Raw genomic sequence first — 27,946 nt, 5'->3', positions numbered from 1 at the left:
CTTTCTCCCTGTGTCTGCATGGGTTTCCTCCCACAGTCCAAAGATGTGCAGGTTGAGTGGATTGGCCATGATAAATTGTCCCTTAATGTCCAAGAATGTGTAGGTTAGGTGGAGTTACAGGGATAGCACGGGGTAGTGGGCCTAGATTGGATGCTCCTTCAAAGGGTCAGTGCAGACTCGATGGGCTGTACGAGCTCTTTCTGCACTGTAGGAATTCTATGGTTCTATGTGTAGAAACCGGCATTGTGTTTTCAGGTGATGTTACTTAGGAGCAGCCTATGGATAGGAGCGAGGAGGAGTCCTAGGATGGCTCATTGGGGAACACCGGAGGTAACTGCAGAAATGGAACGAGAAGGTGTTGATGGTGATGTACAAGCCAAACCATTGGAGGTTGAGTGGGAATTGACACGATCAGAAACTAAACTGATTTTATTCTCAAATGGTGTTGGCCATGTGTATGTTCGTGCAAGAGTTGTGAATTAGTGAGTGAGTGGAAGAACCCTTAGTAATGTTTTCCTCCTTTCTAATGCACATGCATTGAGGCCAATTGCAGCAACTCCACTGTTCGCAACTGTGGTCAGCTCACTCAGCACAGAAAATTGATTGCTTGGTACCTTTCTTGTCTCAAATCTACATTTGGCAACATAGTTAACCAGAAAAGCTATTCTTGAGCATGCTTTAAGTATATTTTCTCTTGTTGAATCCATTTAATCAATTTAAGCTGATAAACATCCAAAATTGATGTTTCTTTAAATTGGACATGTGCCATGATTAACAGTGTTGTGCAATGGTAAAATGAAATCTAATAGCCTGGAGGAGCAGAAGGCAGCTGCTTTAATTTGGGTTTTTTTCCCTTTTACTTTGGTACTCTTAGATAAAACCAGTCCATTTCTGGATTATAGGGACAATGCTTAATTGTGGCATGCCATGTAATTACAGTATAATTGGCCATTATTTCTGTGACACCTGCAAAGCGCTGAAGGAGGCACTGGGCAGATGTTTGGGTGACCCTATGTGGGAGAGGACAGTCTCAAATTCCTGTTCCGTACTCCTATCAGAAATGTATTTGTAATTTGATAGTTGAGTAAGTAAATGACATATGGTATATTTCTTTATTCATAGTGGATTCTTCTCTTAACCTTTTGAAACTTTGAACCACGTTGTAGGAATGGCAGTGTCACCTTCAAATATATAAATGGAAGAGGAATATCATTCCTGGCAGTCAGTTCACCAATAGGAAATCCATCCCTAAGTTCTTTTATTAAGCAAATCTGAATTTTATTAGAATCAGGACTCGAGTGCTGTTAACTGGACTGTTGCCCACATCTACCAGGGTTCCACATCAGAAGCACAGCCTGGCTGACTTGGCCTTTGTGTGACTGTGAACATTTGGTGTGCTGTAGTGTAGAAAAGTGAGAGAAAGTAAATGGGATGAAATGAGAACAGACCATTTTTACCTTCACTACCAAAGGTATATTCTCACAGTATCATGTTTAGTTTCATTTCAGCATTTACCAGCCCCTATTAATTTCTGTGACACTATGATGGGGTGAGGCAGTTTGCCAGTGATTCTTTGATGCAAAAATAATAAACATGTTAACTGCTAGAAATGTATTGGAAGTTGATTAACATCTGACAGTGAAAAGATTAGCTGAGTTCTGACAGAGTCACAAACATTTTCTTCCAAATGCTTAAGAATCTGTTCTGAATTCCCAGCAATATGTGAGGTTTGTTTGTTGGGCTTTTTCCTGCATTGTTAGATGATTTAGTGTACCTACATTTAGTGTCCCTGTTATATGGAGGCTGGTTCTGGCTGGACAAATAGTCTGAAAAATCCTGCTGTTTTGCTTTAGAACATAGAGCAGAAGGAGGCTATACAGCCCATCGAGTCTTCACCGACCCACTTAAGCCCTCACTTGAAATGAAATAAAATGAAAATCGCTTATTGTCACAAGTAGGCTTCAAATGAAGTTACTGTGAAAAGCCACTAGTCACCACATTCCGGCGCCTGTTTCGGGGACGCTGGCACTTCCACCCTATTCCCGTAACCCAATACCCCTCCTAACCTTTTTGGTCACTGAAGGCAATTTATCATGGCCAATCCACATAACCTGCACGTTTTTGGACTGTGGGAGGAAACTGGAGCACCCGGAGGAAAACCACGCACACACGAGGAGAACGTGCAGACTCCGCACAGACAGTGGCCCAGCGGGGAATCGAACCTGGGACTCTGGCGCTGTGAAACCACAGTGCAGTCCACTTGTGCTACTGTGCTGCCCTTTGGAGTTCACTTTTTACCAAGAGACCAAGTAATCTCCTTTGATACCATTTTGTATCTAGATATAGATTCTGTGAAATGTTCATGAATATTGTAGCATCTCTCTCAATTTAAATTTCCCCTTTTATTAGTCAAATGAAATATTGTTCTAATAAGCAGCACGGTAGCATTGTGGATAGCACAATTGCTTCACAGCTCCAGGGTCTCAGGTTCGATTCCGGCTTGGGTCACTGTCTGTGCGGAGTCTGCACATCCTCCCCGTGTGTGCGTGGGTTTCCTCCGGGTGCTCCGGTTTCCTCCCAAAGCCCAAAGATGTGCAGGTTAGGTGGATTGGCCATGATAAATTGCCCTTAGTGTCCAAAATTGCCCTTAGTGTTGGGTGGGGTTACTGGGGATAGGGTGGAGGTGTTGACCTTGTGCTCTTTCCAAGAGCTGGTGCAGACTTGATGGGCCGAATGGCCTCCTTCTGCACTGCAAATTCTGTGTAAAGCCTGAGAAAGTATTAAATCCTTCTCCAGTAATGAATGGATAAATTCCCTGTTTTGTTTCGTACTGTGTCATAAAGACCAGGAGAGTCTAACGATTTGATTTCATTGTCCGAGTTGAATTATCAATTCTTACACGAGGAAGTTGTCCTTTGAAAGAAGATGTGTCATGGTTCACACGGCTGCATGCTCTTCTTCAGTGATTACAAATGGGAATAGTGTACATGTCATGTAATAATGGATATGGTGCTCTCTATCCCCAGTCAAACAAATGATGGGTGATCACTGCCAGGGGGGATAATGAAAGGTAAATCTGGTATCTATAGCATTAAATTCCAGCAGGACTCCATACCTGCATGAAAGAATGGAAACAAAAGCTAGGTAGGATAGGTGAATTATTGAAATTTAGATTGCTGTTTGGGATATGCATACTTAACTAGAAGGTATTGTCATTTTTTGTGTTAGATATTGTGGAATTCTGCATTTGTGAAGGTATTCTGTGCATTAATACATGTTGTTGTTGTTGTATACTTATATTCTACTAATTTTGGCCATTCCAAAGGTCAGCTCAGTAGCACGTGTTCATGCTTAAAGCCATTGTAATTCCTGAGCCAGCTGAGATTTCTGATTTGTCTTGCGGTATTAACTGGATTAACTGTTGTCTGACGTCTTGTTTGTTGTGCTTTATCCTCATGCAGAGGGTGATTCCACAGGGGTGATGGACAGCCTAATGGAGGCCCTTCAATCAGGAGCGGCCTTCAGGAGAAAGAGAGGTCCGCGGCAAGCTGGTAAGAACAGTTTCAGCTTTTTAATGTACAATATAAAACATATTTCTGCACACTTACAAGGCCTTAAACCATTATTAATCAACTGGAAAGTGTTGGTTTGAAGGAGTGCCAGTGAAATTTTGTGGAACTTCACCGACAAGCTGTGATTTTCCAACAGTCTTGTGACAAAAAGTTAAGAAAGTATTTCCGGCCTTGGCATTACTAATGTCACATTGTTGTTCTACACACTTTATGTATAAACACAATTTTTTCAGAATAAAAACAAAAAATGCTGGAATTACTCAGCAGGACTGGCAGCATCTGTTTTTTTCAGTTCTGACAGAGTCGTTGACTTGAACCGTTGACTTTGTTTCTCTCTCCACAGATGCCGCAGGCCTGCCAAGTATTACCAGAATTTTCTGTTTTTATTTCAGATGTCTAGCATTCACGGTATTTTGCTTTTGTAGATTTTCTTGAGGGTTTTCTGTCACATATTTCAAAATCAGGTTTCATTCTGACCTTGGATCATTTAGCAAGGCAAATGAAAACTGATTACATTTTTCTGAAGCAATTTGCAATAGCTTGGCAAGGGAAACAGTTAGGATCCAGGAATCCATCCAATTCTGCTCCATTTTCAATTTGTAATGGACGTATATGAATCCAGGAAGGCCACTCAGTCTCTTAAACCTGGTCTACCATTCAGTTAGATCATGGCTGATCTGTATCTTAACTCAATTTGCCCATCTTGGTTCTGTGACACTTAATGCCGTTGCTGAACAAAAATCTATCAATTCCAGTTTTGAAATTTTCAATTGATCCCAGTCCAAACAGGGAGATTTTCAATTTCCACCACCTTTTGAGTGAAAGTATGGTTCCTGAGCTCTAATTTAAAATTTTGACTCCCTGTTCTAGGGGGACTCCCACACTAAAGGAAATAGCTTCTCTTTTTATGCTATCAACTCCTTTAAACATCTTAAATAGCTCAATCAGATCTTTAATCTTGAGTGGTACAGGAATGTTACAGTATTTTGCATGTATCCTGACCAAAACATGAGGTTTCAATTTCATTATATATATGAAAATGTAATGAAGGTTGCAATTGTCCCTGCGGACCATAAGCTGCTCTCCCCTTTTGAGAGAGAGTTGACTTGGCGGTGCTTTGACCTGAGGGTCACCACACTTCAGACAAGGGAACAAGATCAAGAAGGTGGGGCCTTCAGGGATAACCTCAGCTGGTACAGGAATGGAACCCGTGCTGTTGGCGTCACTCCGCATAACGAACCAGCCATCCAGCCAATCGATGTATAATATATACATTTATTTATTTACATACAACTTGCAGATATCAATGCAATCCATATTATCTTTTCAGCATAATTTCAGTCTTAACTTCGAAGCTGTCAGCAAAAGAGTTTATTTTAGAGGTTCCAAATGACTGACCATCATCTTGCATTTAATCAGCAACTATTTGAACGAATACAGATGTTGAATTGATTCATGTTGCAGTACAGTACTGCGGCACTAACACTGCTGTTAGTTTCTGAAACAAGGCAATCATATTGTGGAATTGTTCATTTTCTACACTTGTTTATCTGAAAAACACATCTAACACACGTGTCAGCCGTCAGTGCGAATCGGTTTAAAGTCAAGGTTGTGTGCTAAGTTCATCCAGAGACTTGAGCACAACGCAGTGCTGCAGTGTTGGAGATATCACCTTTAGGATGCAACATCTAAACCAAACCATGCCCTCTGAAGGACAAAAAGACCTCCTGGCACTATTCAGTCAAGCTCCCTGTGGTCTCCTGATTAATGTTTATCCCTCAAACAACTTCACTAAATCAGATGATCTGATCATTTATCTCATTGCTAATTTTGGAACCTTGATGTTCCCAAATTGTCTGCTGCATTTCCTCAGAATACAAGTTGTTTTTTTTTCCTAACCTGCCTCAAATTGATAGATGATCACATCATTCATTACATACACTGCTTTTTCATGGACTTTTCAATCTCGACACAAAACTATTTGCTTGGGAATAAGAGCAGAAAATTCCAGAAAACTCAGCAGGTCTGGCAGCATCTGTGGAAAGAGAAATAGAGTTAGCGTTTCCAGTCTGTATCACACTTCAAAGCTTGGGAAATTGGGTTTGAAAGTTTGCTTCCGTGATTTTGTTTAATTCCGAATCAATGCATCAAAATGATAACTCTGGATATCCCCAAATTCTGAAAAGTGGTCTTGAAGTAAACTGCGCATTATTGTGGGCTGCTGCTTTCCCAGTGCAAATCCTACTAAATATACACACAAAATTCATAATGCCGGGTAGCATTTGACAGGACAAGATAGCTCTTTGGTATACTGTCCAAGTGCGTACTATATAAACAAACTACTCTCTTCTGGGAGGCTATCACAGCTTGTTTTTATTTATTTTTTTTGAAATATATTTTATTGAAAATTTTTCGATCACAATTTTTTCCCCTTACACATCAAACATAAGAAAAAGAAAGTTTAACAGTACATGTAACATAGTAACCACAGTCTAATAACAAGTAACTAACCAACATGGTAAACTAATCATTTAACATAAAATAAAACTTTCCCCCTCCCCCCTGGGTTGCTGCTGCTGGTCATCTATCTTCCCTCTAGCGTTCCCCTAGGTAGTCAAGGAATGGCTGCCACTGCCTGGTGAACCCTTGAGCCAATCCTCTCAGCGCAAACTTCATCTGCTCCAGTTTTATGAACCCCGCCATATCATTTATCCAGGCCTCCAGTCCGGGGGGCTTCGCTTCCTTCCACATGAGTAAAATCCTACGCCGGGCTACTAGGGACGCAAAGGCCACGACATCGGCCTCTTTCGCCTCCTGCACTCCCGGCTCATCCGCAACTCCAAATAAAGCTAACCCCCAGCCTGGTTTGACCCGGACCTTCACCACCTTTGAAATCACTCCCGTCACTCCCCTCCAGTGCCGGGCACAACCAAAACATATGTGTGTGGTTTGCCGGGCTTCCGCCGCACCTTCCACACTTGTCCTCCACTCCGAAGAACCTGCTCAACCTTTCTCCCGTTATGTGTGCTCTATGTAGCACCTTAAATTGAATCAGGCTAAGCCTGGCGCACGAGGAAGAGGAATTTACACTGCTTAGGGCATCAGCCCACATACCCTCCTCTATCTCCTCCCCGAGCTCCTCTTCCCACTTTCCTTTTAGTTCGCCCACCAGCTCCTCCCCCTCTTCTCTCATCTCTCGGTATATCTCTGACACCTTGCCCTCCCCGACCCACACCCCCGAGAGCATTCTATCCTGGATCCCCTGTGTCGGGAGCAATGGAAATTCCCTCACCTGTTGTCTTGTGAACGCCCTCACCTGCATATACCTAAAAAGGTTTCCCTGGGGCAGCTTATACTTTTCCTCCAACGCTCCCAAGCTCGCAAACGTCCCGTCTATAAATAAATCTCCCACCCTCCTAATTCCCAACTGGTGCCAGCTCTGGAATCCTCCATCCATCCTCCCTGGGGCAAACCTATGGTTGTTCCTGATTGGGGACGCCACCAGGGCTCCCAGCACACCTCTCTGTCGCCTCCATTGTCCCCAGATATTTAATGTTGCCGCCACCACTGGGTTCGTGGTAAATTATTTTGGTGAGAGCGGTAGCGGCACGGTCACCAGCGCCTCTAGACTCGTCCCTTTACAGGACTTTCTCTCCAGTCTTTTCCACGCCGCTCCCTCTCCCTCTATCATCCATTTACGGATCATCGCCACATTGGCGGCCCAATAGTAGTCGCCCAAATTCGGCAGCGCCAGTCCCCCTCTGTCTCTGCTACGTTGTAAGAACCCCCTCCTTACCCTCGGGACTTTCCCTGCCCACACGAAGCTCGTGATGCTCCTGTCTATTTTTTTTAAAAAGGCCTTAGTAATTAGTATAGGGAGACATTGGAATACAAATAGGAACCTCGGGAGGACCATCATCTTAATTGCCTGCACTCTGCCCGCCAACGACAGTGGCTGCATGTCCCGCCTCTTGAAGTCCTCTTCCATTTGTTCCACCAATCGTGTCAGATTAAGTCTGTGCAAGGTTCCCCAGCTCCTGGCGATCTGAATCCCCAGGTATCGGAAGTTTCTTTCCACTTTCCTTAGAGGCAGGCCTTCTATCCCTCTACTCTGGTCCCCAGGGTGTATCACGAAAAGTTCACTCTTCCCCATGTTAAGCCTATATCCCGAGAAATCTCCGAACTCCCTCAATATCTGCATGACCTCTGTCATCCCCCCCACTGGGTCCGTCACGTACAACAGTAGGTCATCCGCGTAGAGCGACACTCGGTGTTCTTCTCCCCCTCTAATCACCCCTCTCCATTTCCTGGAGTCTCTCAGCGCCATGGCCAGTGGTTCAATTGCCAATGCAAACAGTAATGGAGATAGCGGGCATCCCTGTCTTGTTCCCCTGTATAGTCGGAAATACTCCGATCTTTGCCGACCCGTGACCACACTTGCCATTGGGGCCCCATAAAGGAGTTTGACCCAGCTAATAAACCCCTTCCCGAACCTCCTTAGCACCTCCCATAGGTACTCCCACTCCACCCTGTCAAATGCCTTCTCTGCATCCATTGCCGCCACTATCTCTGCCTCCCCCTCTACTGGGGGCATCATTATCACCCCTAATAGCCGTTGCACGTTGACATTTAGTTGTCTCCCCTTTACGAACCCTGTCTGGTCTTCGTGCACCACCCCCGGGACACAGTCCTCTATCCTCGATGCCAGCACCTTTGCCAGCAGTTTGGCGTCCACATTCAATAGTGAGATAGGTCTATAGGACCCGCACTGCAGTGGAACTTTATCCCGCTTCAAAATTAGCGATATCGTCGCCTCCGACATTGTCGGGGGTAGAGTCCCTCCTTCCCTGGCCTCGTTAAAAGTCCTCACCAACAGCAGGGCCAGCAGGTCCACATATTTTTATTTAAAATTCCACCGGGAACCCATCTGGTCCCGGAGCCTTCCCTGCCTGCATATTCCCCAGCCCCTTAATAACCTCGTCCACCCCAATTGGTGCCCCCAGGCCTTCCATCTCCTGCTCCTCCACCCTCGGGAACCTCAATTGATCCAGGAACTGCCGCATCTCCTCTTTTCTGTCCGGGGGTTGGGACCTATACAGTCCTTCGTAAAAGGTCTTAAACACCTTGTTTATCTTCCCTGCTCTCCGCACCTTAGCTCCCTTTTCGTCTCTAATTCCCCCTATCTCCCTCGCCGTTGTCCTCTTTCGCAGCTGATGGGCCAACAGGCGACTAGCTTTTTCCCCATACTCATACCTCACCCCCTGTGCCTTCCTCCACAGCACCTCCGCCCTCCTGGTGGTCAGAAGGTCGAACTCCGTCTGGAGTCGTCGTCTCTCCCTGTACAGTCCCTCCTCCGGGGTCTCCGCAAATTCCCTGTCCACCCTTAAGATCTCCCCCAGTAGTCTTTCCCTTTCCTTGGCCTCTGTTTTCCCTTTGTGGGCCCTGATGGAGATCAGCTCTCCTCTGACCACCGCTTTTAGTGCTTCCCATACCACTCCCACTCGGACCTCCCCGTCGTCATTGGCCTCCAGGTACCTCTCAATACATCCCTGCACTCTTCCACAAACTCCCTCATCCGCCAACAATCCCACATCTAATCGCCAGAGTGCTCGCTGCTCCCTCTCCTCTCCTAGTTCCAGGTCCACCCAATGTGGGGCATGATCCGAAATAGCTATGGCTGAATACTCAGCTTCTTCCACCCTCGAGATCAACGACCTTCCCAAAACAAAAAAATCTATCCGGGAGTACACTTTATGAACATGGGAGAAGAAGGAGAACTCCCTGGCCCTCGGTCTAAGAAATCGCCATGGATCCACTCCCCCCATTTGGTCCATAAACCCCTTGAGCACCTTGGCCGCTGCCGGCCTTCTTCCGGTCTTAGATCTGGATCTATCTAACCCTGGGTCCAGCACGGTGTTGAAGTCTCCTCCCAATATCAAGTTTCCTACCTCCAGGTCCAGTATACGTCCCAACATCCGCCTCATAAATCCCGCATCGTCCCAATTAGGGGCATATACGTTAACCAACACAACCTCCATTCCCTCCAGCCTGCCACTCACCATTACATATCTACCTCCACTATCTGCTACAATGCTCCTTGCTTCGAATGCTACCCGTTTCTCCACCAGTATGGCCACCCCTCTATTCTTTGCATGTAGCCCTGAATGGAACACCTGTCCCACCCATCCTTTCCTTAACCTAACTTGGTCCGCCACCTTCAGGTGCGTCTCCTGGACCATAGCCACGTCTGCCCTTAGTCCTTTCAAGTGCGCGAGCACTCGGGCCCTTTTAATCGGTCCATTTAGGCCTCTCACGTTCCACGTGATCAGCCTCACTAGGGGGCTACCTGCCCCCTTCCCGTGTCGACTAGCCATCACCTTCTCTAGGCCAGTCCCACGTCCCGCTTCCGCGCTCCCACTCGTTCCCCAGGTGTCGCATTCCAGCCCCGACCACCCACTCTTTAGCCATTTCCTCTTTGATTTCCGCAGCAGCAACCCAGTTATCCCCCCCCCCCGCTAGATCCCCCTCTAGCGTGATTGCTCCCCCATATTACTTCCGCAAGTCAGCTGACTTCAACTGACCCCGGCTACTCCTGCTCACTCCTTGACCCCCCCGTGTGGGGAACTCCCATCTACCTTGCGCCTATCTTCCCGCCATTATCTTTCTGGCGCGGGAACATCTCTATAGCTCACCCGCCTCTTGTGGCGCAGCTCCCTTTCCCATCCCACTCCCATTCCTCATCCTCCGCCTATGTCCCTTCTTTTCCCCCCCACCGGCGCCCACATTTCTTAGTGTCTCCCCCCTTCCCAATTTACTTCTCTATTTACATCGACAGTAACATTTCCCTGCAATATCAGTCCCTCAGTTCCGATCCAATTTCTCATCTTTAATAAAGGTCCATGCTTCTTCTGCCGTTTCGAAATAGTGATGTCTCTCCTGGTACGTGACCCATAGTCGTGCCGGCTGCAGCATCCCGAACTTCACCTTCTTGTGTAACACCTCCTTGGCTCGGTTAAAACTCGCCCTCCTTCTCGCCACCTCTCCACTCCAATCCTGGTACACCCGTACCACTGCATTCTCCCATCTGCTACTCCGTACCTTTTTGGCCCATCTCAGAACCACTTCTCTATCTTTAAAGCGGTGAAATCGCACGATTGTCGCCCTAGGTGGTTCTCCCGCTTTTGGTCTCCTCGCCGGGATCCGATGAGCCCCCTCCACTTCTAAGGGGCCCAAAGGGGCCTCAGCTCCCATCAGCGAGCTTAGCATCGAAGGTTCTTCCTTCGTGCTCTGTTTTCTAGGGCCTCAATCCTTTCAATGCACTTTTTGTGGAGCGCCTTGTGCGTCTGTGTTTTGACCGCCAGGCGCAGGATCTCGTCCTCATTATCCGTCACCTTCTGCTCCACCACGCGGAGCTCTGTCTCCTGGGTCCTTTGTGCCTCCTTAAGCCCCTCAATTGCCTGTAGCATCAGGGCCAGCACCTCCTTCTTTAGTAGCTCCACACACCGTCTTAGGAATTTGTCTTGATCGGGCCCCCATGTCGCCTGGGCTTTCTCCGCCGCCATCTTGTTTCTTTTTCCTTTCTGTCCCTATCGTCGAGGATTCCTCGCGCTGCAGCCGCCGCCACCGATATTTTCCTCTTTCGTTGGGGGGGGGACTCCCTATTCACTCACCCCACACTGGGTTTCGTCGCGCGAAAATTTCCCGTTGGGGCTCTTAAAAGAGCCCGAAGGTCCGTTGGAGCTGGAGCCGCCGAAACGTGCGGCTTAGCTGGTCACCGCCGCAACCGGAAGTCATCACAGCTTGTTTTTATGATGTCAGAGAGAAGAGCTGGTTGCACAGAAAAATGTGATAGTGGATCTTTTTAATTAAGTGCTTGTATAGCAGAAAAGTCATTACAAAGGATTAGAATCAACCATACAATATGAACTAGAAACAGGGAATTGGTGAACCCATTGGTGTTTTATTTCAACTATTTGAGTCAATAAGACTGATTTTTTGCATGTAGCTTTACAGGTTGCCATTGGTGGTATTTGAGTTGCAATTTCCAAAGTTCAGCACACTACCAAAACCTTTTATATTTTTTTAGTGGCGTGGATCACTATGCTTGGTCAAATTGACTACTGAGCTCACACTTGGAGTTGGGTCTAAGACCATGTGTACTTTCTGGCCCAGTGTCATACTTGGTGTTGACATGAAACCTGCAATAAGACATCACTTATCTGTTCACAGGGACCACCCTCCCCCACCTCCCAAACTAGGTAGCTTTGGCAATGCAACAAAATCATTTTTTTCCTCTATGCTCACATTAATTGAGGAAAAGAAACAGAAGAATAAATCTGAAGATAGAGAAAATATTACAGTATACTTGAAAAGCATTATTGGATTATACGTGCCCTGATTTGCCAAATTGATAATCGGCTGAAAGATTAGTGGACTTAATATTTATTTATTCACTCTGTTTTCATGTTGGCAAGACCGTGCACCCATTATTTCTTAATGCAGCCTTTTCTGAATCAATACGAAATGGTGGGTTTAAAAAGGTGTTTTAGACACCTAGACTGGCGGCTAACTCAATTGGCTATTGTGTTGTTACAATAGACTGAAGATTGGGAACGGCAGCTGGATCACAAGCAAGTTTTATAAAAGATATGTCAAATAAGACCATGAAATGCTTTCAGGGAATAGTTATGTAAATAATACTTTGCCTGACATTGAGAATAAGATCAAAGGCTTTCTTTCTATCTCAAATTCAGCTGTGCAACCATTACCCAAAATAGATTTTCTGAGAGTGCTGTGTGTGTGGGTGAGTCCTAGCTGAATTAGTAACATTACAGGAAACAACTGATGATTTTCTAATAACGATAAATAATGGAGCTCTACGTCTGGGTATGCAGCTGGTAAGCATCGGCTTGTCAGTGGTCTTATGGAGCCAAACACTGACAATGCTGGGTGAATGCTGCACTTAAACCATTTTACTTCAAGACTGCGTGACAGTCTTATGCAAAACTCAATTCATCTCCTCAAGCTAAGCCCATCATCAATGACAACCACTTAATACTTCACTCTGGTGTTAGATCACTCCGGAAGCTCTCCAGACGTAACCCACGTTTGGAAAAGATTATGTTGCTGAATGTTTTTGCAAGGAGGTAAATGTTACATATTTACCATTGGACTTCAGCAGAATCTCAGTAACAACTATGTGTCTGATGCATAGTAAGCAGTGCAGTTTGTTTCACATTAATATTCATTTCGGAAGAATCCACTCATAGCCTAGAGCTCCCATGAATCTAGTCTGGCTATTTCACTATCCATGGCAAAAATTCATGTGTTGCTTATTTACATCGGTTTGCATAAATCTTTGTATTTTTCTGCCTTCTTACAGCTTTTGTCCCACTCATTCCGCAGTTTGTGAGCTACTTCCTCCATGTCCGAGTTTGACATCCTCTGCAAATGACTACTTTGCCATGAGCAATTGACCTATGCAAATTAAAAGCTGTTGTGGTCCCAGCACCAAGCTCCCCACTCAGTACTCATTTATACTTCACAGTAATAAGGGCTCAATGCACGTCTACACCCCAGTATTATGGGTTCTACAAACCTCTGCACCCCCCCCCCCCCACCAATACTATGGGTTTCTCATGGCAGTAGACTTTCAGCACCTGAACCAAATAGCGTTGTGCTAGGGCCAGCACGGTAGCACAAGTGGATAGCACTGTGGCTTCCCAGCGCCAGGGTCCCAGGTTCGATTCCCCACTGTCTGTGCGGAGTCTGCATGTTCTCCCCGTGGCTGCGTGGATTTCGTCCGGGTGCTCCGGTTTCCTCCCACAGTCCAAAGACGTGCAGGTTAGGTGGTTTGGCCATGTTTTGGCCCTTAGTGTCCAAAAGGGTTAGGAGGGGTTATTGGGTTACGGGGATAGGGTGTAAGTAAGGGCTTAAGTGGGTCGGTGCAGACTCGATGGGCCAAATGGCCTCCTTCTGCACTGTATGTTCTATGTTCTAGAGTTAATAGATGGTTTGGTTGTGCAGTATCACAGCCCTGCCCTTCTTTCAGTCAATAAGTACAGGTAGGGATCTGGAGAAGGAATCCCGAGTGATTTATTTTTTTCCCTGCAGCATCCTAAATGTGCCCAGACCAATTTTAGCCCACAGTCTGGCTCCATTCACAACCAGTGAACTTCAGTACAGATGAGGAGCAAACCTTGGAACTCTCTACTTAGAGTTCACTTCTGTACTAATTAGTTATCTTAGCTGAGCAATTTGAGAGCCTTCTTGATCCTGTTTCAGTTAATTTTCTACTCTGAAGAAATGGTTTGCTGTCCTCAAATGTCCACTATAATGTAATTCAGGCTTTTTTAAACATGAGTGATATGGGTGAAATACAACCAGGTAAATTCTTTTGTATTATGTTTCCATTACAGGCTTGTAAAGAATCCAGGCAATTTGATTTCAATTTTTAAATCACAAATCAAAGTGTATAAAACAATTAAACAAAGCCTTTTGAAGGCTACTGGAACATTGCATGTTTAAGATCTGTTCGACAATGATCCTTTGACTCTTTAAGTCATTCTGTGAGTTCTATTTCAGAATGAAAGTAACCAGGGAACAGGCTTTCTTGGACTTGGTATTGGGTAATGAGGCAGGTTTAATGAATGACCTCAGAGTAAACGATCACCAGGCAGTAGTGATCATAACATGACAGAATTTAACATTCAGTTTGAGAGTGAGAAACAACTGTGTTTAACTTAAATGAAAGGGAATTACAAAGAATTAAGGATAGAGTTAGCTACAGTGGGCTGTGCAAATAGATTAGTAGGGAAGGCAATAAACATGGAATGGCAGACATTTAAGGAGGTAATTTGTGACTCTCAGCAAAAATATATCCCAGTAAGGAAGAAAGCGACTAAGAGAGGGATAAACCAACCATGGCTAACCAAGGAAGTTAAGGAGAGTGTTAAGTTGAAAGAAGATTGGATAAATTCAGAATCCAGCAAAGGAGGACTAAAAAGATAATAAAGAGGGAGAAAATAAACTACGAGGGCAAACTAGTGAGAAATATGTAAACTGACAAGAGCTTCTTTAAATATATAAAAAGGTAGAGAGAGGTCAAAATCAACATCGGCCCCTTAGAAAATGAACCTGGGGAGATAGATGTGGGGAACGAGCAAATGGCATCAGTCTTTACGATGAAAGATACTTCGAATGTCCCATTAATACTAAAGAATGCAAGGCAGGAATTAAATGGCATCACCAGTATTAGTATTAGAGAAACTAATGGGTTTAAAGACAGATAAGCCCTGGCCCTGATAGCTTTCATTCTAGGATCCTAAAAGAAGTAGTTACAGAGATGGTGGATGCGTTGGTTGTAATTTTCCAAAAATCCTTGGATTCTGGAAAAGCATGGAAAACTGTCAATGTGGCATCCCAATTCATAAAGGGAAGGAGGCAAAAAGTAGTCAACTGTCAGCCAATTAGCCAAACGCCAAATTGTTGGAAAAATGTTGGAATTAATTGTTAAGGAAGTAAGCACATTTAGAAAAAGATAAACGAATCAAGCTGAGTCCGCATGGGTTCATGAGAGTGAAATAGTGGGCTGAATTCTCCGTTTCAACAGCTAACTGCCGGTTCAAACGGAGAATTCACGGGAGTTCTACGACTCCTCACATATTCCGGGACCAGTGAGGGGCTAGCAGCGGCGCCAGGTGAAACTCCCCGCTCCCGCGCCGAACATGGCCGGGTCCCTGGCCGTGCATGTGCACGGCGACGACCTGCAGCGGTCGCGACTAAACATGGCGGCAGGCATGTGTGGACCCGACCCGTATCTAAGACTATTGTGACCCCATAGGCTACCCCCCAAACCCCCCCCCGGCCAGCAGTACAGATCCCAGCTGAGTGTGGTGGCACTGGACACGTCGGGCAACGGAGAATCTCCCCCAGTGTCTGACTAATTTATTTTTAATATTTCAAGGAAATCTCAATCAGCGTGTATGGAGGGGAAGCAGTAGATGTGTTGCATTTGAACGTCCAGAAGGTGTTCGACACGATTTCTCACAAAGGTTAAGTCATAAGATAAGAACCCATAGTGTTGGACATGATAGAGAATTGGCTAATGGGCAGGAAACAGCGAGTGAATGTGGACAACGTGTGGCGGTGGTGGGAAGGAGAAGGGGTAGAGTGGGTTAGGATGGAGGAGGAATCTTGTAAGGGGTCTAGTTTGAGGGCTATGGTGACGCAGCGTTGACAATGGCTCCGAGTAGGTATTCAAGGAGCCCGGTGATGCAGTTCACAGTGAAGATATGGACTCAGTTGAGGAGGCATTTTATGGGGGAAGGGTTGACGGTGCTAACACTGCTGTGCGAGAATCATGAGTTTGAGCCGGGGGGGGGGGGGGGGGGGGGCGGGGGGATAGTGTATACAGGAGGTGGAGGGATGTGGGGCTGGTCAAGGTGAGGGATCTTTATTTTGAGGAAGGGTTCGCCAGTCTGGAGGAGCTAAGGGAGAGGGTGGAGCTGCAGTCTTAGCCAGGCTAGTGGAGGAGGAGGTGGACCCGGACCATTTGGTGGCGATATTTGGGGTCTCTGAGAAGCTGGAGCTCATGGAGAGGAGGAAGGCCGATGTCGTGGCCTTCGCCTCTCTGATTGCACAGCTGTGAATTTTACTGGAGTGGTGGTCGGCATCGCCATCGGGGGGGGCTAGCGGTTTGGTTGGGTGACTGTACGACTTCCTGCGATTAGAGAAGATAAAGTATGAGTTAAGGGGCTCTTCATGGGGGTTTGAAACAAGATGGGGGATGTTTGTGACCTAGTTTGAGGGGCTGTTTGTCACGGGTGGGGGGGGGTGGTGAAAAAGGGGAAAAATCTATGCAGACTGTATAGTTGATTGTTGGGAAGCATGTTTCCCGGGGTGTTTGTTCGCTGTAACTTGTTTTGATACATGTTTGTAATAAAATCAATTAAAAAAAAAAAAATAAAGAAGCAGCGAGTGGGGATAAGGGGTTTCCAGGTTGGCGACCTAACCACAACGATCAGTGCTGGGACTGCAACTGGTCACAATATATATTAATGACTTGGACGAAGGAAGCGAATGTACTGTAGTCAAATTTTCAAACGACACAAAAATAGGTGGAAAGGCAAATTGCGAGAGGGATACAAACAGATATTGATAGGTTAAGTAAGTGGGCAAAAAGTTGGCAAATGGAATATAATGTGGGAAAATGTGGAGTTAATTTCAGAACGAAGAACAAAAGAACAGAGTATTATTTAAATGGAGAAAACTGCAGACAGCTGCAACACAAAGGGACTTGAGGATACTTGTGCACAAAACATAGGAAGGTAGCACACAGGTGCAGCTGGTAATCGGGAAGGGTATTGGAATGTTTCGAAGTGGTTGGAGTCTAAGTGCAGGGATGTCTGGACCACTGAGCAGTTTTGGTCCCTTATTTAAGGAAAGGTATTTCAATGGAGGCGGTTTAGAGAAGGTTCACGAGGATGATCCCTGGTATGAAGGGATTGTCTTCTGAACACCGTTTAAAAAGGATTTAAAAAGAGCGGGAGCTGCGAGTCGGAGCGGAGATTTTAAAAGATCGCGGCCTAGTTTCGGGAGCCGTTCGGAGGAGGAGGAGCAGTCTCTGTCAGGGAGAGAAGCTGAGAACATCTAAGACCCTCCGAAGGTAAGAAGGTAAGTAAGTGATTTTTACTCATTTTTATTACCTTTTCAAATTGTGTGTGTGTGTGTGGGAGGGGGGGAGAAACTGACGTGACATCACAGAAAAGCTGTGACCCGAGTGGCTGGTTGGGAATCTACACTAAATTTAAAAAATTAAGCATTGGTAACTAATTAAACATAATTACTTAATTATAATTTAGAGGGATATCTAAGCCAGAGATCGGAGAGTACTATATTTAGCTTTCACATTTATAGTGGAAATCTAGTGCTAGGAAACAGATAGTTAACAGTAACTTTTTTTTTTAAACTTATAATTTTAATTTACTAATTAATTGACGCAATGTCAGTTAGAGGGGTGCAGTGCTCTGACTGTGAGATGTGGCAGGTCCGGGAGGCTTCCAGCGTCCCGGATGGCTTCATCTGCAGAAAGTGCACCCGACTGGAGCTCCTCACAGACCGCATGGTTCGGTTGGAGCAGCAATTGGATGCACTTAGGAGCATGCAGGTGGCGGAAAGCGTCATAGATCGTAGTTGTATAAATGTGGTCACACCCAAGGTGCAGGCAGAGAAATGGGTGACCACCAGAAAGGGAAGGCAGTCACTGCAGGAATCCCCTGTGGTTGTCCCCCTCTCGAACAGGTATACCCCTTTGGATACTGTCGGGGGGGGATAGCCTATCAGGGGAAAACAGCAGCAGCCAGAGCAGTGGCACCACGGCTGGCTCTGATGTTCAGAAGGGAGGGTCAAAGCGCAGAAGAGCAATAGTAATAGGGGACTCTATAGTCAGGGACGCAGATAGGCGCTTCTGTGGACGTGAAAGAGACTCCAGTATGGTATGTTGCCTCCCTGGTGCCAGGGTCCAGGATGTCTCCGAACGGGTAGAGGGCATCCTGAAGGGGGAGGGCAAACAGGCAGAGGTCGTTGTACATATTGGTACTAACGACATAGGCAGGAAGGGGCATGAGGTCCTGCAGCAGGCGTTCAGGGAGCGAGGCAGAAAATTAAAAGACAGGACCTCTAGGGTTGTAATCTCGGGATTACTCCCTGTGCCATGTGCCAGTGAGGCTAGAAATAGGAAGATAGAGCAGTTAAACACGTGGCTAAACAGCTGGTGTAGGAGGGAGGGTTTCCGTTATCTGGACCACTGGGAGCTCTTCCGGGGCAGGTGTGACCTATATAAGAAGGACGGGTTGCATCTAAACTGGAGAGGCATAAATATCCTGGCCGCGAGGTTTACTAGTGTCACACGGGAGGGTTTAAACTAGTATGGCTGGGGGGTGGGCACGGGATCAATAGGTCAGAAGGTGAGAGCATTGAGGGAGAACTAGGGAATAGGGACAGTGTTGCTCTGAGGCAGAGCAGACAGGGAGAAGTTGCTGAACACAGCGGGCCTGGTGGCCTGAAGTGCATATGTTTTAATGCAAGAAGTATTACGGGTAAGGCAGATGAACTTGGAGCTTAGTACTTGGAACTATGATGTTGTTGCCATTACAGAGACCTGGTTGAGGGAAGGGCAGGATTGGCAGCTAAACGTTCCAGGATTTAGATGTTTCAGGCGGGATAGAGGGGGATGTAAAAGGGGTGGCGGAGTTGCGCTACTGATTAGGGAGAATATCACAGCTGTACTACGGGAGGACACCTCAGAGGGCAGTGAGGCTATATGGGTAGAGATCAGGAATAACAAGGGTGCAGTCACAATCTTGGGGGTTTACTACAGGCCTCCCAACAGCCAGCGGGAGATAGAGGAGCAGATAGGTAGACAGATTTTGGAAAAGAGTAAAAACAACAGGGTTGTGGTGATGGGAGACTTCAACTTCCCCAATATTGACTGGGACTCACTTAGTGCCAGGGGCTTAGACGGGGCAGAGTTTGTAATGAGCATCCAGGAGGGCTTCTTAAAACAATATGTAGACAGTCCAACTAGGGAAGGGGCGGTACTGGACCTGGTATTTGGGAATGAGCCCGGCCAGATGGTAGAAGTTTCAGTAGGGGAGCATTTCGGGAACAGTGACCACAATTCAGTAAGTTTTAAAGTGCTGGTGGACAAGGATAAGAGTGGTCCTAGGATGAATGTGCTAAATTGGTGGAAGGCTAATTATAACAATATTAGGCGGGAACTGAAGAACCTAGATTGGGGGCGGATGTTTGAGGGCAAATAACATCTGACATGTGGGAGGCTTTCAAGTGTCAGTTGAAAGGAATTCAGGACCGGCATGTAACTGTGAGTAAGAAGGATAAATACGGCAATTTTCGGGAACCTTGGATAACGAGAGATATTGTAGGCCTCGTCAAAAAGAAAAAGGAGGCATTTGTCAGGGCTAAAAGGCTGGGAACAGACGAAGCCTGTGTGGAATATAAGGAAAGTAGGAAGGAACTTAAGCAAGGAGTCGGGGGGCTAGAAGGGGTCACGAAAAGTCATTGGCAAATAGGGTTAAGGAAAATCCCAAGGCTTTTTACCCGTACATAAATAGCAAGAGGGTAGCCAGGGAAAGGGCTGGCCCACTGAAGGATAGGCAAGGGAATCTATGTGTGGAGCCAGAGGAAATGGGCGAGGTACTAAATGAATACTTTGCATCAGTATTCACCAAAGAGAAGAAATTGGTAGATGTTGAGTCTGGAGAAGGGTGTGTAGATAGCCTGGGTCACATTGAGATCCAAAAAGACGAGGTGTTGGGCGTCTTAAAAAATATTAAGGTAGATAAGTCCCCAGGGCCTGATGGGATCTAACCCAGAATACTGAAGGAGGCTGGAGAGGAAATTGCTGAGGCCTTGACAGAAATATTTGGATCCTCGCTGTCTTCAGGTGATGTCCTGGAGGACTGGAGAATAGCCAATGTTGTTCCTCTGTTTAAGAAGGGTAGCAAGGATAATCCAGGGAACTACAGGCCGGGGAGCCTTATTTCAGTGGTAGGGAAATTACTGGAGAGAATTCTTCGAGACAGGATCTACTCCCATTTGGAAGCAAATGGACATATTAGTGAGAGGCAGCATGGTTTTGTGAAGGGGAGGTCGTGTCTCACTAACTTGATAGAGTTTTTTGAGGAGGTCACAAAGATGATTGATGCAGGTAGGGCAGTGGATGTTGTCTATATGGACTTCAGTAAGGCCTTTGACAAGGTCCCTCATGGTAGACTAGTACAAAAGGTGAAGTCACACGGGATCAGGGGTGAGCTGGCAAGGTGGATACAGAACTGGCTAGGTCATAGAAGGCAGAGAGTAGCAATGGAAGGATGCTTTTCTAATTGGAGGGCTGTGACCAGTGGTGTTCCACAGGGATCAATGCTGGGACCTTTGCTGTTTGTAGTATATATAAATGATTTGGAGGAAAATGTAACTGGTCTGATTAGTAAGTTTGCAGACGACACAAAGGTTGGTGGAATTGCGGATAGCGATGAGGACTGTCAGAGGATACAGCAGGATTTAGATTGTTTGGAGACTTGGGCGGAGAGATGGCAGATGGAGTTTAATACGGAGAAATGTGAGATAATGCATTTTGGAAGATCTAATGCAGGTAGGGAATATACAGTGAATGGTAGAGCCCTCCAGAGTATTGAAAGTCAGAGAGATCTAGGAGTACAGGTCCACAGGTCTCTGAAAGGGGCAACACAGGTGGAGAAGGTAGTCAAGAAGGCATACGGCATGCTTGCCTTCATTGGCCGGGGCATTGAGTATAAGAATTGGCAAGTCATGTTGCAGCTGTATAGAACCTTAGTTAGGCCACACTTGGAGTATAGTGTTCAATTCTGGTCGCCACACTACCAGAAGGATGTGGAGGCTTTAGAGAGGGTGCAGAAGAGATTTACCAGAATGTTGCCTGGTATGGAGGGCATTAGCTATGAGGAGCGGTTGAATAAACTCGGTTTGTTCTCACTGGAACATAGGAGGTTGAGGGGCGACCTGATAGAGGTCTACAAAATGATGATGGGAATAGACAGAGTGGATAGTCAGAGGCTTTTCCCTGGGGTAGAGGGGTCAATTACTAGGGGGCATAGGTTTAAGGTGAGAGGGGCAAGGTTTAGGGTTTTTATGAAAGGGCTTGAAAGTGGACATGAGGAATGTTGTATCAGCCATGGTCCAACTGAATGGCTGAGCAAGCTCGAGGGGTCGAATGGCCAACTCCTGTTCCTATTTCTTGTGGTCGCACTTTAATTTTTCTTCTGTGCTGAGATAGCTGATCCAAATTGGAGCAGCTGTTCGGGACTCCATGTACCTGGGCCTAAGATGGGAAAGCATCAATCCATCTTCCTTCCATTGGGTGAACCCTGCTGGAAAGTGCACTTGTATAGCAATTGGTTGGAACGTGCCTTGACCTTGGTACACCACCCTGCACCCCTCCCCCCTAAACTTTCCCAGTGGAACGCCCTGTGGACTATGTTTTCTCAGCTTATGTTAAGGATGGTTAAGGTACCAGAGGCTTAAGGTGGTATGAAACTCTACCTTGGTGCAAGGGCATCAGTAAGGACGCAGTGCTTTTTTTAGGAGAAGGAGAAGATTAGGAAAGGAGGAACACAGCACATACACATTCTCATTTGGTTTTAAAATTAAAATAATTCCAAAAGAATATTCTTAACAGAGTGATCGTACCTCGATTGAGGCCACTAGCATAGGATCATAGGAACTAGGAATAGATGTAGGCAATTGAGCCCTTTGAGCCTGTTCCGCCATTCAATCAGATCATGGCTGATCTCTTCCTGGTCTCAAATCCACCTCCAGACCTCTTCCTCGTATCCCTTCAACCATTTTTTGAAATCAGAAATATATATTTCTCCTTCTTGAAACCATTTGCTGACTCAGATTCCACCACACTGGAGGCAGCGAGTTCCACAAATTCACCACCCTCTGCGAGAGGTAGTTCCTCCTCATCTCCGTTCTAAATCTACCGCTGCTTAACCTATATCTGTCACCTCTTCTTCTAGATTACAAGGGGGAACATTTAGTCTATGTTTACTTTATCAATTCCTTTTAGTATGCTTTAGTATCTCGATCAGATCCCCTCTCATTCTTCTAAACTCCAGTGAGTATAAGTTTAAACTCTCCTCTTATGTCGACCCTTTCATCCCCGGAATCAATCTGATGAACCTCCTCTGAAGTGCTCCAATGCCACCACATCCTTCATCCAATAAGGACCAAAACTGGACACAATACTCCAGATGTGGTCTCACCAACACCCTGTACAATTGCAACAACATTTCTCTACTTTTATACTCCTGTCCTTTTGCAGTTAACGGCAACATTCTATTTACATTTTTAATTACATGCTGTATCTGCACACCGACTTTCTGCGACTCATGAACAAAGACACCCAGATCCCTCTGCCGAGACGCACTTTGACTCTGCTTTCCACTTAGATAATTTGCCTTTCTATTTTTTTGGCCAAAATGGACAACCCCACACTTAACTATATTAAACTCCATCTGCCAAATTTTGGCCCAATCTCCTTTCCTATTGTTATCCGTCTGTAAAATCTTTATCTCCTCTTCACTGCCTGCTTTCCCACCTATTTTAGTATTGTCCACAAATTTTGCTATGTTACACGCTGTTCCTGAAGTGCAGCTAAGCAGTTCCACCTAGCAATTTGAGATGATATTTGCCATGAGCAATTCATGGTAAGTGAAGCTGAGTTCTACCACTAGCTTCGCAACAAATTATGGCCAAGGAAATTGATACTCAAGTATGTGCCAACAATTAATCGCTGTTTGAACTATAGCGTTAGATACGGTTATCAAGTATCTAGTAAATACTGAAGAGATTAATTATACAATTCCAAGGTTTTTTTTCCTCTTTTTATCTCTCATCTGGTGTGAAAGTGAATCCCTATTTGCTAGTTGGCCTAAATTAATTTTAATTATAGCTGCCCATCTTGCTTCCATGTGAAAACTTTCCAATTGCCGTCATATAAAATGGTCCATTATGTTACATTATTGGCATCTGCTTTCCACCTGATTCATAACCTCCACATCTGTAAATTAAGGTGAGATGATGAATTTGTAGGCCAGAGTGCTAATTCTTGACTGTCAGATTGAAGTCCCAAAGACCCTGGAACAGCACATAATAAGCAGATGTTTGACCTTTTATTTTGGGCTGGTGAATCTGCCAGATTTTTTTGATTCATCACTGTTTCTTTATTTGACTGAGAAAAGCAGATCAGAAACGACCCAATAGGATAGCTCTCAGCAACAACACACAACACATATCAGAACCAATTGAAAGTTGAGACATGACCCTGCAGCAATCCAATCAGCAAATCTCTCTCCAGGCGGATCCAGACAGCACAGACGCGCCTACGCAGCATAACCTGTATTTATATTGCACCACATGGCAATACAGTGTGATTCTGATTATACATATAATACAAATTGCATCTCCTTAAAAGCATCTTTCACTAAACCACCATCACAGTAAAATCGATGCAATCTAATTCAGTCTCTGTGCAAGTAACACACCGATATCATCAATCTAAGTGCCAAATGCACTAAAAATCATAAATTATTACACTCCATTATAGATTAAAGCTGCTCCAGACACAGTCCTGTAGCAGGAAAGAGAATATGTTCGGCTCATGGCTTTGCTTTGTGATTCAAACAACATTTTACAAATTTAACACTTTCCATAGTTCTGCTGTAAAAACCTGTTTTTTGTTGTGCTGATACATTTACTGTGATAGATACCGGCGAGTGAGTCACTTGATTGTAGCCCAATCAATGTTTAAGATGACACAAATCACGAGAAGCCCGCATGTTGATGCTGTGTTTGCCATATAATATAGCCAGAGCGGCAGTTTCTGCTTTATTCGTGAATAAACCTCGAGTAGAATTGGAGAAATTATGAATTACCCGTCAGGTTTTAATTTTATTTGCTGTTGGCTGCAAATTATCAGCATATTTCTTCAAACCACCACTGCCAGACTTCCATTTATTTAATTGCTTAGCAAACTGCTTTCAGGTTTTGCTTTCCACTACACTTAATATGGTGTCAATGTATTAGAAATGAACTGATTGATGAATGTCACCACAATGAGTTCATATGGTAGGATCTGTAATTCACACTGGTTCTGTACAGAAGTCCCTTTATATTTTTACCCACCAGCCTGACCCAGAGTCTGTCGCATTGATGCCTTACTGCAGCACTATATTTCACTGGCCTCGATACAGCTTGACATTTCTGCATACACGCCCAGTGCACGTCAGCTGCCAGAGCATGCTCACTCTATTGGTTGTGATTCTTTTATTGATGCTCAGTGCCTAGACTGCAGATTATCTTCAGGGAAGAGCATTCAAGGTATAGACACACGTGAAACTGTCTGAGGAGATGTCGAGCATTAACTTTTACTTAAGTTTATTAACAAAAATAAAAGTTTGCAGATGGGTCAAAAAAGGTGCATGTTTTTTTGACAGATAGCAGATTTACAGTGCAGGCGTGAGCTCTGAACCATCTTGCACTGAATAATTTATTTTGAGGAAGCTCCAGAATCTAGTAAGTAATTTCAAAAAGCATGTGAAGAGGGAGAGATTCAACTATATATGGATTTGAGGACAATTGTAGATAATAAAGTTCACCATTTATGTAGCATATTAATCTGAAAATTGAGGTTATGTTGCAGTTTCATTTCCGCCACGATCAAGGTCAATAACACAAGATTGCAAGCCAAGGTCCCATTTTCTCAAACGGAGCAGAATAATGCTTCCTGACAATTGTAACTGAAATTAGCAGGCCTAATTTGAATTTTGCATTATCTATAATACATAAAAAGACTTGCATCTGCTACTTGTGTATTAACCTTTAAAGCACCATAGATGACCTTTTTATTATATATGATCTCAGCACAAAGTAGTTTTGTTGTTGCATCAGTGCCAGCTCTGTAGTCTAATTCGGTTGCGAATGTCAGCCAAAGTGCAGTTAGGCAGATAATCTTGCTCCAACTTCACATCCACTGGGGTTTGATGCAATCAACATAAAGTGCTGCTTGAACAAGGTCACAAGCAATCCATTGTATATCCTGCAACTTCTAATCCAGCTTGAACTGTCGATTTTTAACTGCTAGCTGGGAGAAAATTGGGCAATGTATGTTTTGCTGACATTAAATTTAACTGGCATTCAGATGTTAGCGAGTGCAGACCCATTTTCTTTCCTGAACAGAATTTCAATCCAGTAAATGTAATACACAAGTGCCCTCATTTCACCTTTGCCTTTGCTCCTCTAAAAGACTAGGCTGGCTTAAGAATGAGTCAGGTGAAGAACAGACTTCAGTTTCTATTTTCACGCCGTTTAGGAAGGAAGAGTGTGCATTTGTATGGTGCCTTTCACAACCTCAGGATGTCCCACAGCGTTTCACAGCCAATTAATACTTCTGAAGTATTGTTGCAATGCAAAAAGCATTAAAGCCAGTTTTCACACAGTAAACTTCCACAAACAGCAATATGATAATATACAGTGAATTCATTTTAATGTTATTGTTCATGTAGGTCACTGGGGAAACTTCCCTGCTCGTCTCAAAATAGTGCCATGGGATCTTTTGCTTGTCTGAGAGGCCAGATATTGGTTTAATATCTCGCCCGAATGATGGCACTTCCAACAGTGCAGCACTTCCTCGGTTTTGCAACTTCGTGTTCCAATCACTGATTCACTACTGGCACTTTGAGAGAGCTCTTCACACAATGCATTATTTATTTCCCTTTTCCTGATTGATAAAAATTATAATTAAAATTGAGTGCACACACTGAGCAGCTGATATGCTACAATTAGTTTAGCTCTCGACTGACATGCACACTTTGAACGTTGAATAACATTTATTGGGTGTCCAAAAGTGAAAACGTGCAAGTGATGCCATAATGTTCAGCGTATTTGGAGATTTGCTAAGGAAGTTTGTCGAATCTTGTGGAAGGATTCTACACTAGATGATGAGGGCGACTGATAGAATCATTGGGATATCCGTCAGTGAATATAGAATACTTATAATGTTTAACGATGTAAAAGGCTGCAGTTGCCAAATAATCAGACCCACTGGCTTGTGAAGGTTGTAGTTAAATTCCATCTTTATTGCATGTAATGTAAGGCTTTTCTCAAAGCTGAGAAACCGTGGCTTTTGATTTGGTTGGCTTTCGCACTACAAGGAGTATGATGCAAAACTCTGTCTTGCTTGTGTGATCCACAAAGCTTTGCACTTGAGGAATTCTCCAGAGAAAGCTTGAATATGTCACGTATTTTAAAACTAAAACAATGAAGTTGATGCATAATCCATTTCACAATTCGGAAATTGCCTTTCCACATACTGAGGTTGTACTGATTGTTCTTTGTCCTTCCTTTGGAATATTGGAATAGTTGAAGGTGAAGTACAAATCTCTCATGCTCGGCTACCACTTTTCCTACCCTCAGTTCAGAGTCAGCTGATGACCTGCAGCGCAGTCTTCTGCAATGAATTGCTGTCCCCCAACTTGAGATTCACTCTTTTTATACCCAGTGCACATTTTAAAGATATATAATAATTCCCAAGTGAAGCGATGATGCAGCTTTAGTGCAGGAATGAAGGAACAGAGTACAGGCAGACAGACTTAATAATAGAGCAGAATATACCACTCTGCGATCGAAGAAAGGATAATCCGACTCAATTGTTACTGAATTGCACAATCTCATACATTGTTAATTTTTACGGATTATACCATATTAGGGTTAAAGGAAAGAAAGAATCTAAGGGATACACGTATCCTAAGAATTATTAAATAATCAAGCATAACCATTGGCTTTGTGGTAACACCTACACATCTGAGCCAGAAGGAAGTCTTAACCATGCATTTAGAAAAACACTGTTTGATTACAACAAGTTAACATGGTTTTAGGAAAGAGGAATCCTGTTTGACAAATTTAGACGCGTAAATAAAGGAAACCAGAAGATATAGCAAACTTGGATTAGAAAGGGTGCCACACAAGATAAGGACTCATGGATAGAGGATTGGTTAATGAATCAGAAGCAGGGTGTAGGGATAAATGGGGCATTTTCATGTTGACAGGCTGTCACTGGTGGACAGTGCACAAGTTCAGCTATTTACGATCTATATGAATGACTTGGATAAAGAGACCAAGAGTATTGTATCTAAGTTTGCTAATGATGCCAAGCCAGGTGGCAGTGCAAGTTGTGAGGAGGACACCAAGAAGCTCCAAAGAGATACGGACAGGCAAACTGAGTGGGCAACAGTGTGATAGATAGAGTATAATGTGGGAAAATGTGAGGTTATTCACTTTGATCAAAAGAATAGAAAAGCAAAATATTTTTTAAAAAGTGAGAAACTTGTAAATGTTGATGTTCAGAGAATTTGTTGTACTCGTGCAAAGAATATAAAGAATTAGCATGCAGATACAACAAGCAACGTAGAAGGTAAATAGCATGTTGCTGCCTATTACAAGGGGATTGGAGTAAAACAAAGGAGTCTTGCTACTAATGTAGGAGCTTTGGTAAGACAACACCTAGAATACTGAGTGCAATTTTAGTGTGGGCAGCACGGTAGCATAGTGGTTAGCATAATTGCTTCACAGCTCCAGGGTCCCAGGTTCGATTCCGGCTTGGGTCACTGTCTGTGCGGAGTCTGCACATCCTCCCCGTGTGTGCGTGGGTTTCCTCCGGGTGCTCCGGTTTCCTCCCACAGTCCAAAGATGTGCCGGTTAGGTGGATTGGCCATGATAAATTGCCCTTAGTGTCCAAAATTGCCCTTAGTGTTGGG

The 27,946-nt window shown here is 44.7% G+C and overlaps 1 protein-coding gene across 3 annotated transcripts in view; it reads left to right on the top strand.

Moving 5' to 3' along the window:
• Positions 1-27,946, top strand: part of LOC140427204 (protein diaphanous homolog 1-like) — a 464,569-nt gene that overhangs the window by 413,381 nt on the left and 23,242 nt on the right. For all 3 annotated transcript variants that reach the window (XM_072512804.1, XM_072512803.1, XM_072512805.1), the window contains one exon: positions 3,462-3,551. In XM_072512804.1, coding sequence (XP_072368905.1) covers positions 3,462-3,551 — 90 coding nt within the window. The remainder of the gene's footprint in view (positions 1-3,461; positions 3,552-27,946) is intronic.

This window comes from Scyliorhinus torazame, chromosome 7, assembly GCF_047496885.1.
Source record: "Scyliorhinus torazame isolate Kashiwa2021f chromosome 7, sScyTor2.1, whole genome shotgun sequence".
Lineage (NCBI taxonomy): Eukaryota > Metazoa > Chordata > Chondrichthyes > Carcharhiniformes > Scyliorhinidae > Scyliorhinus > Scyliorhinus torazame.
The sequence above is the reverse complement of the archived record's forward strand: the minus strand, read 5'-3'. Positions and strand labels throughout refer to the sequence as shown.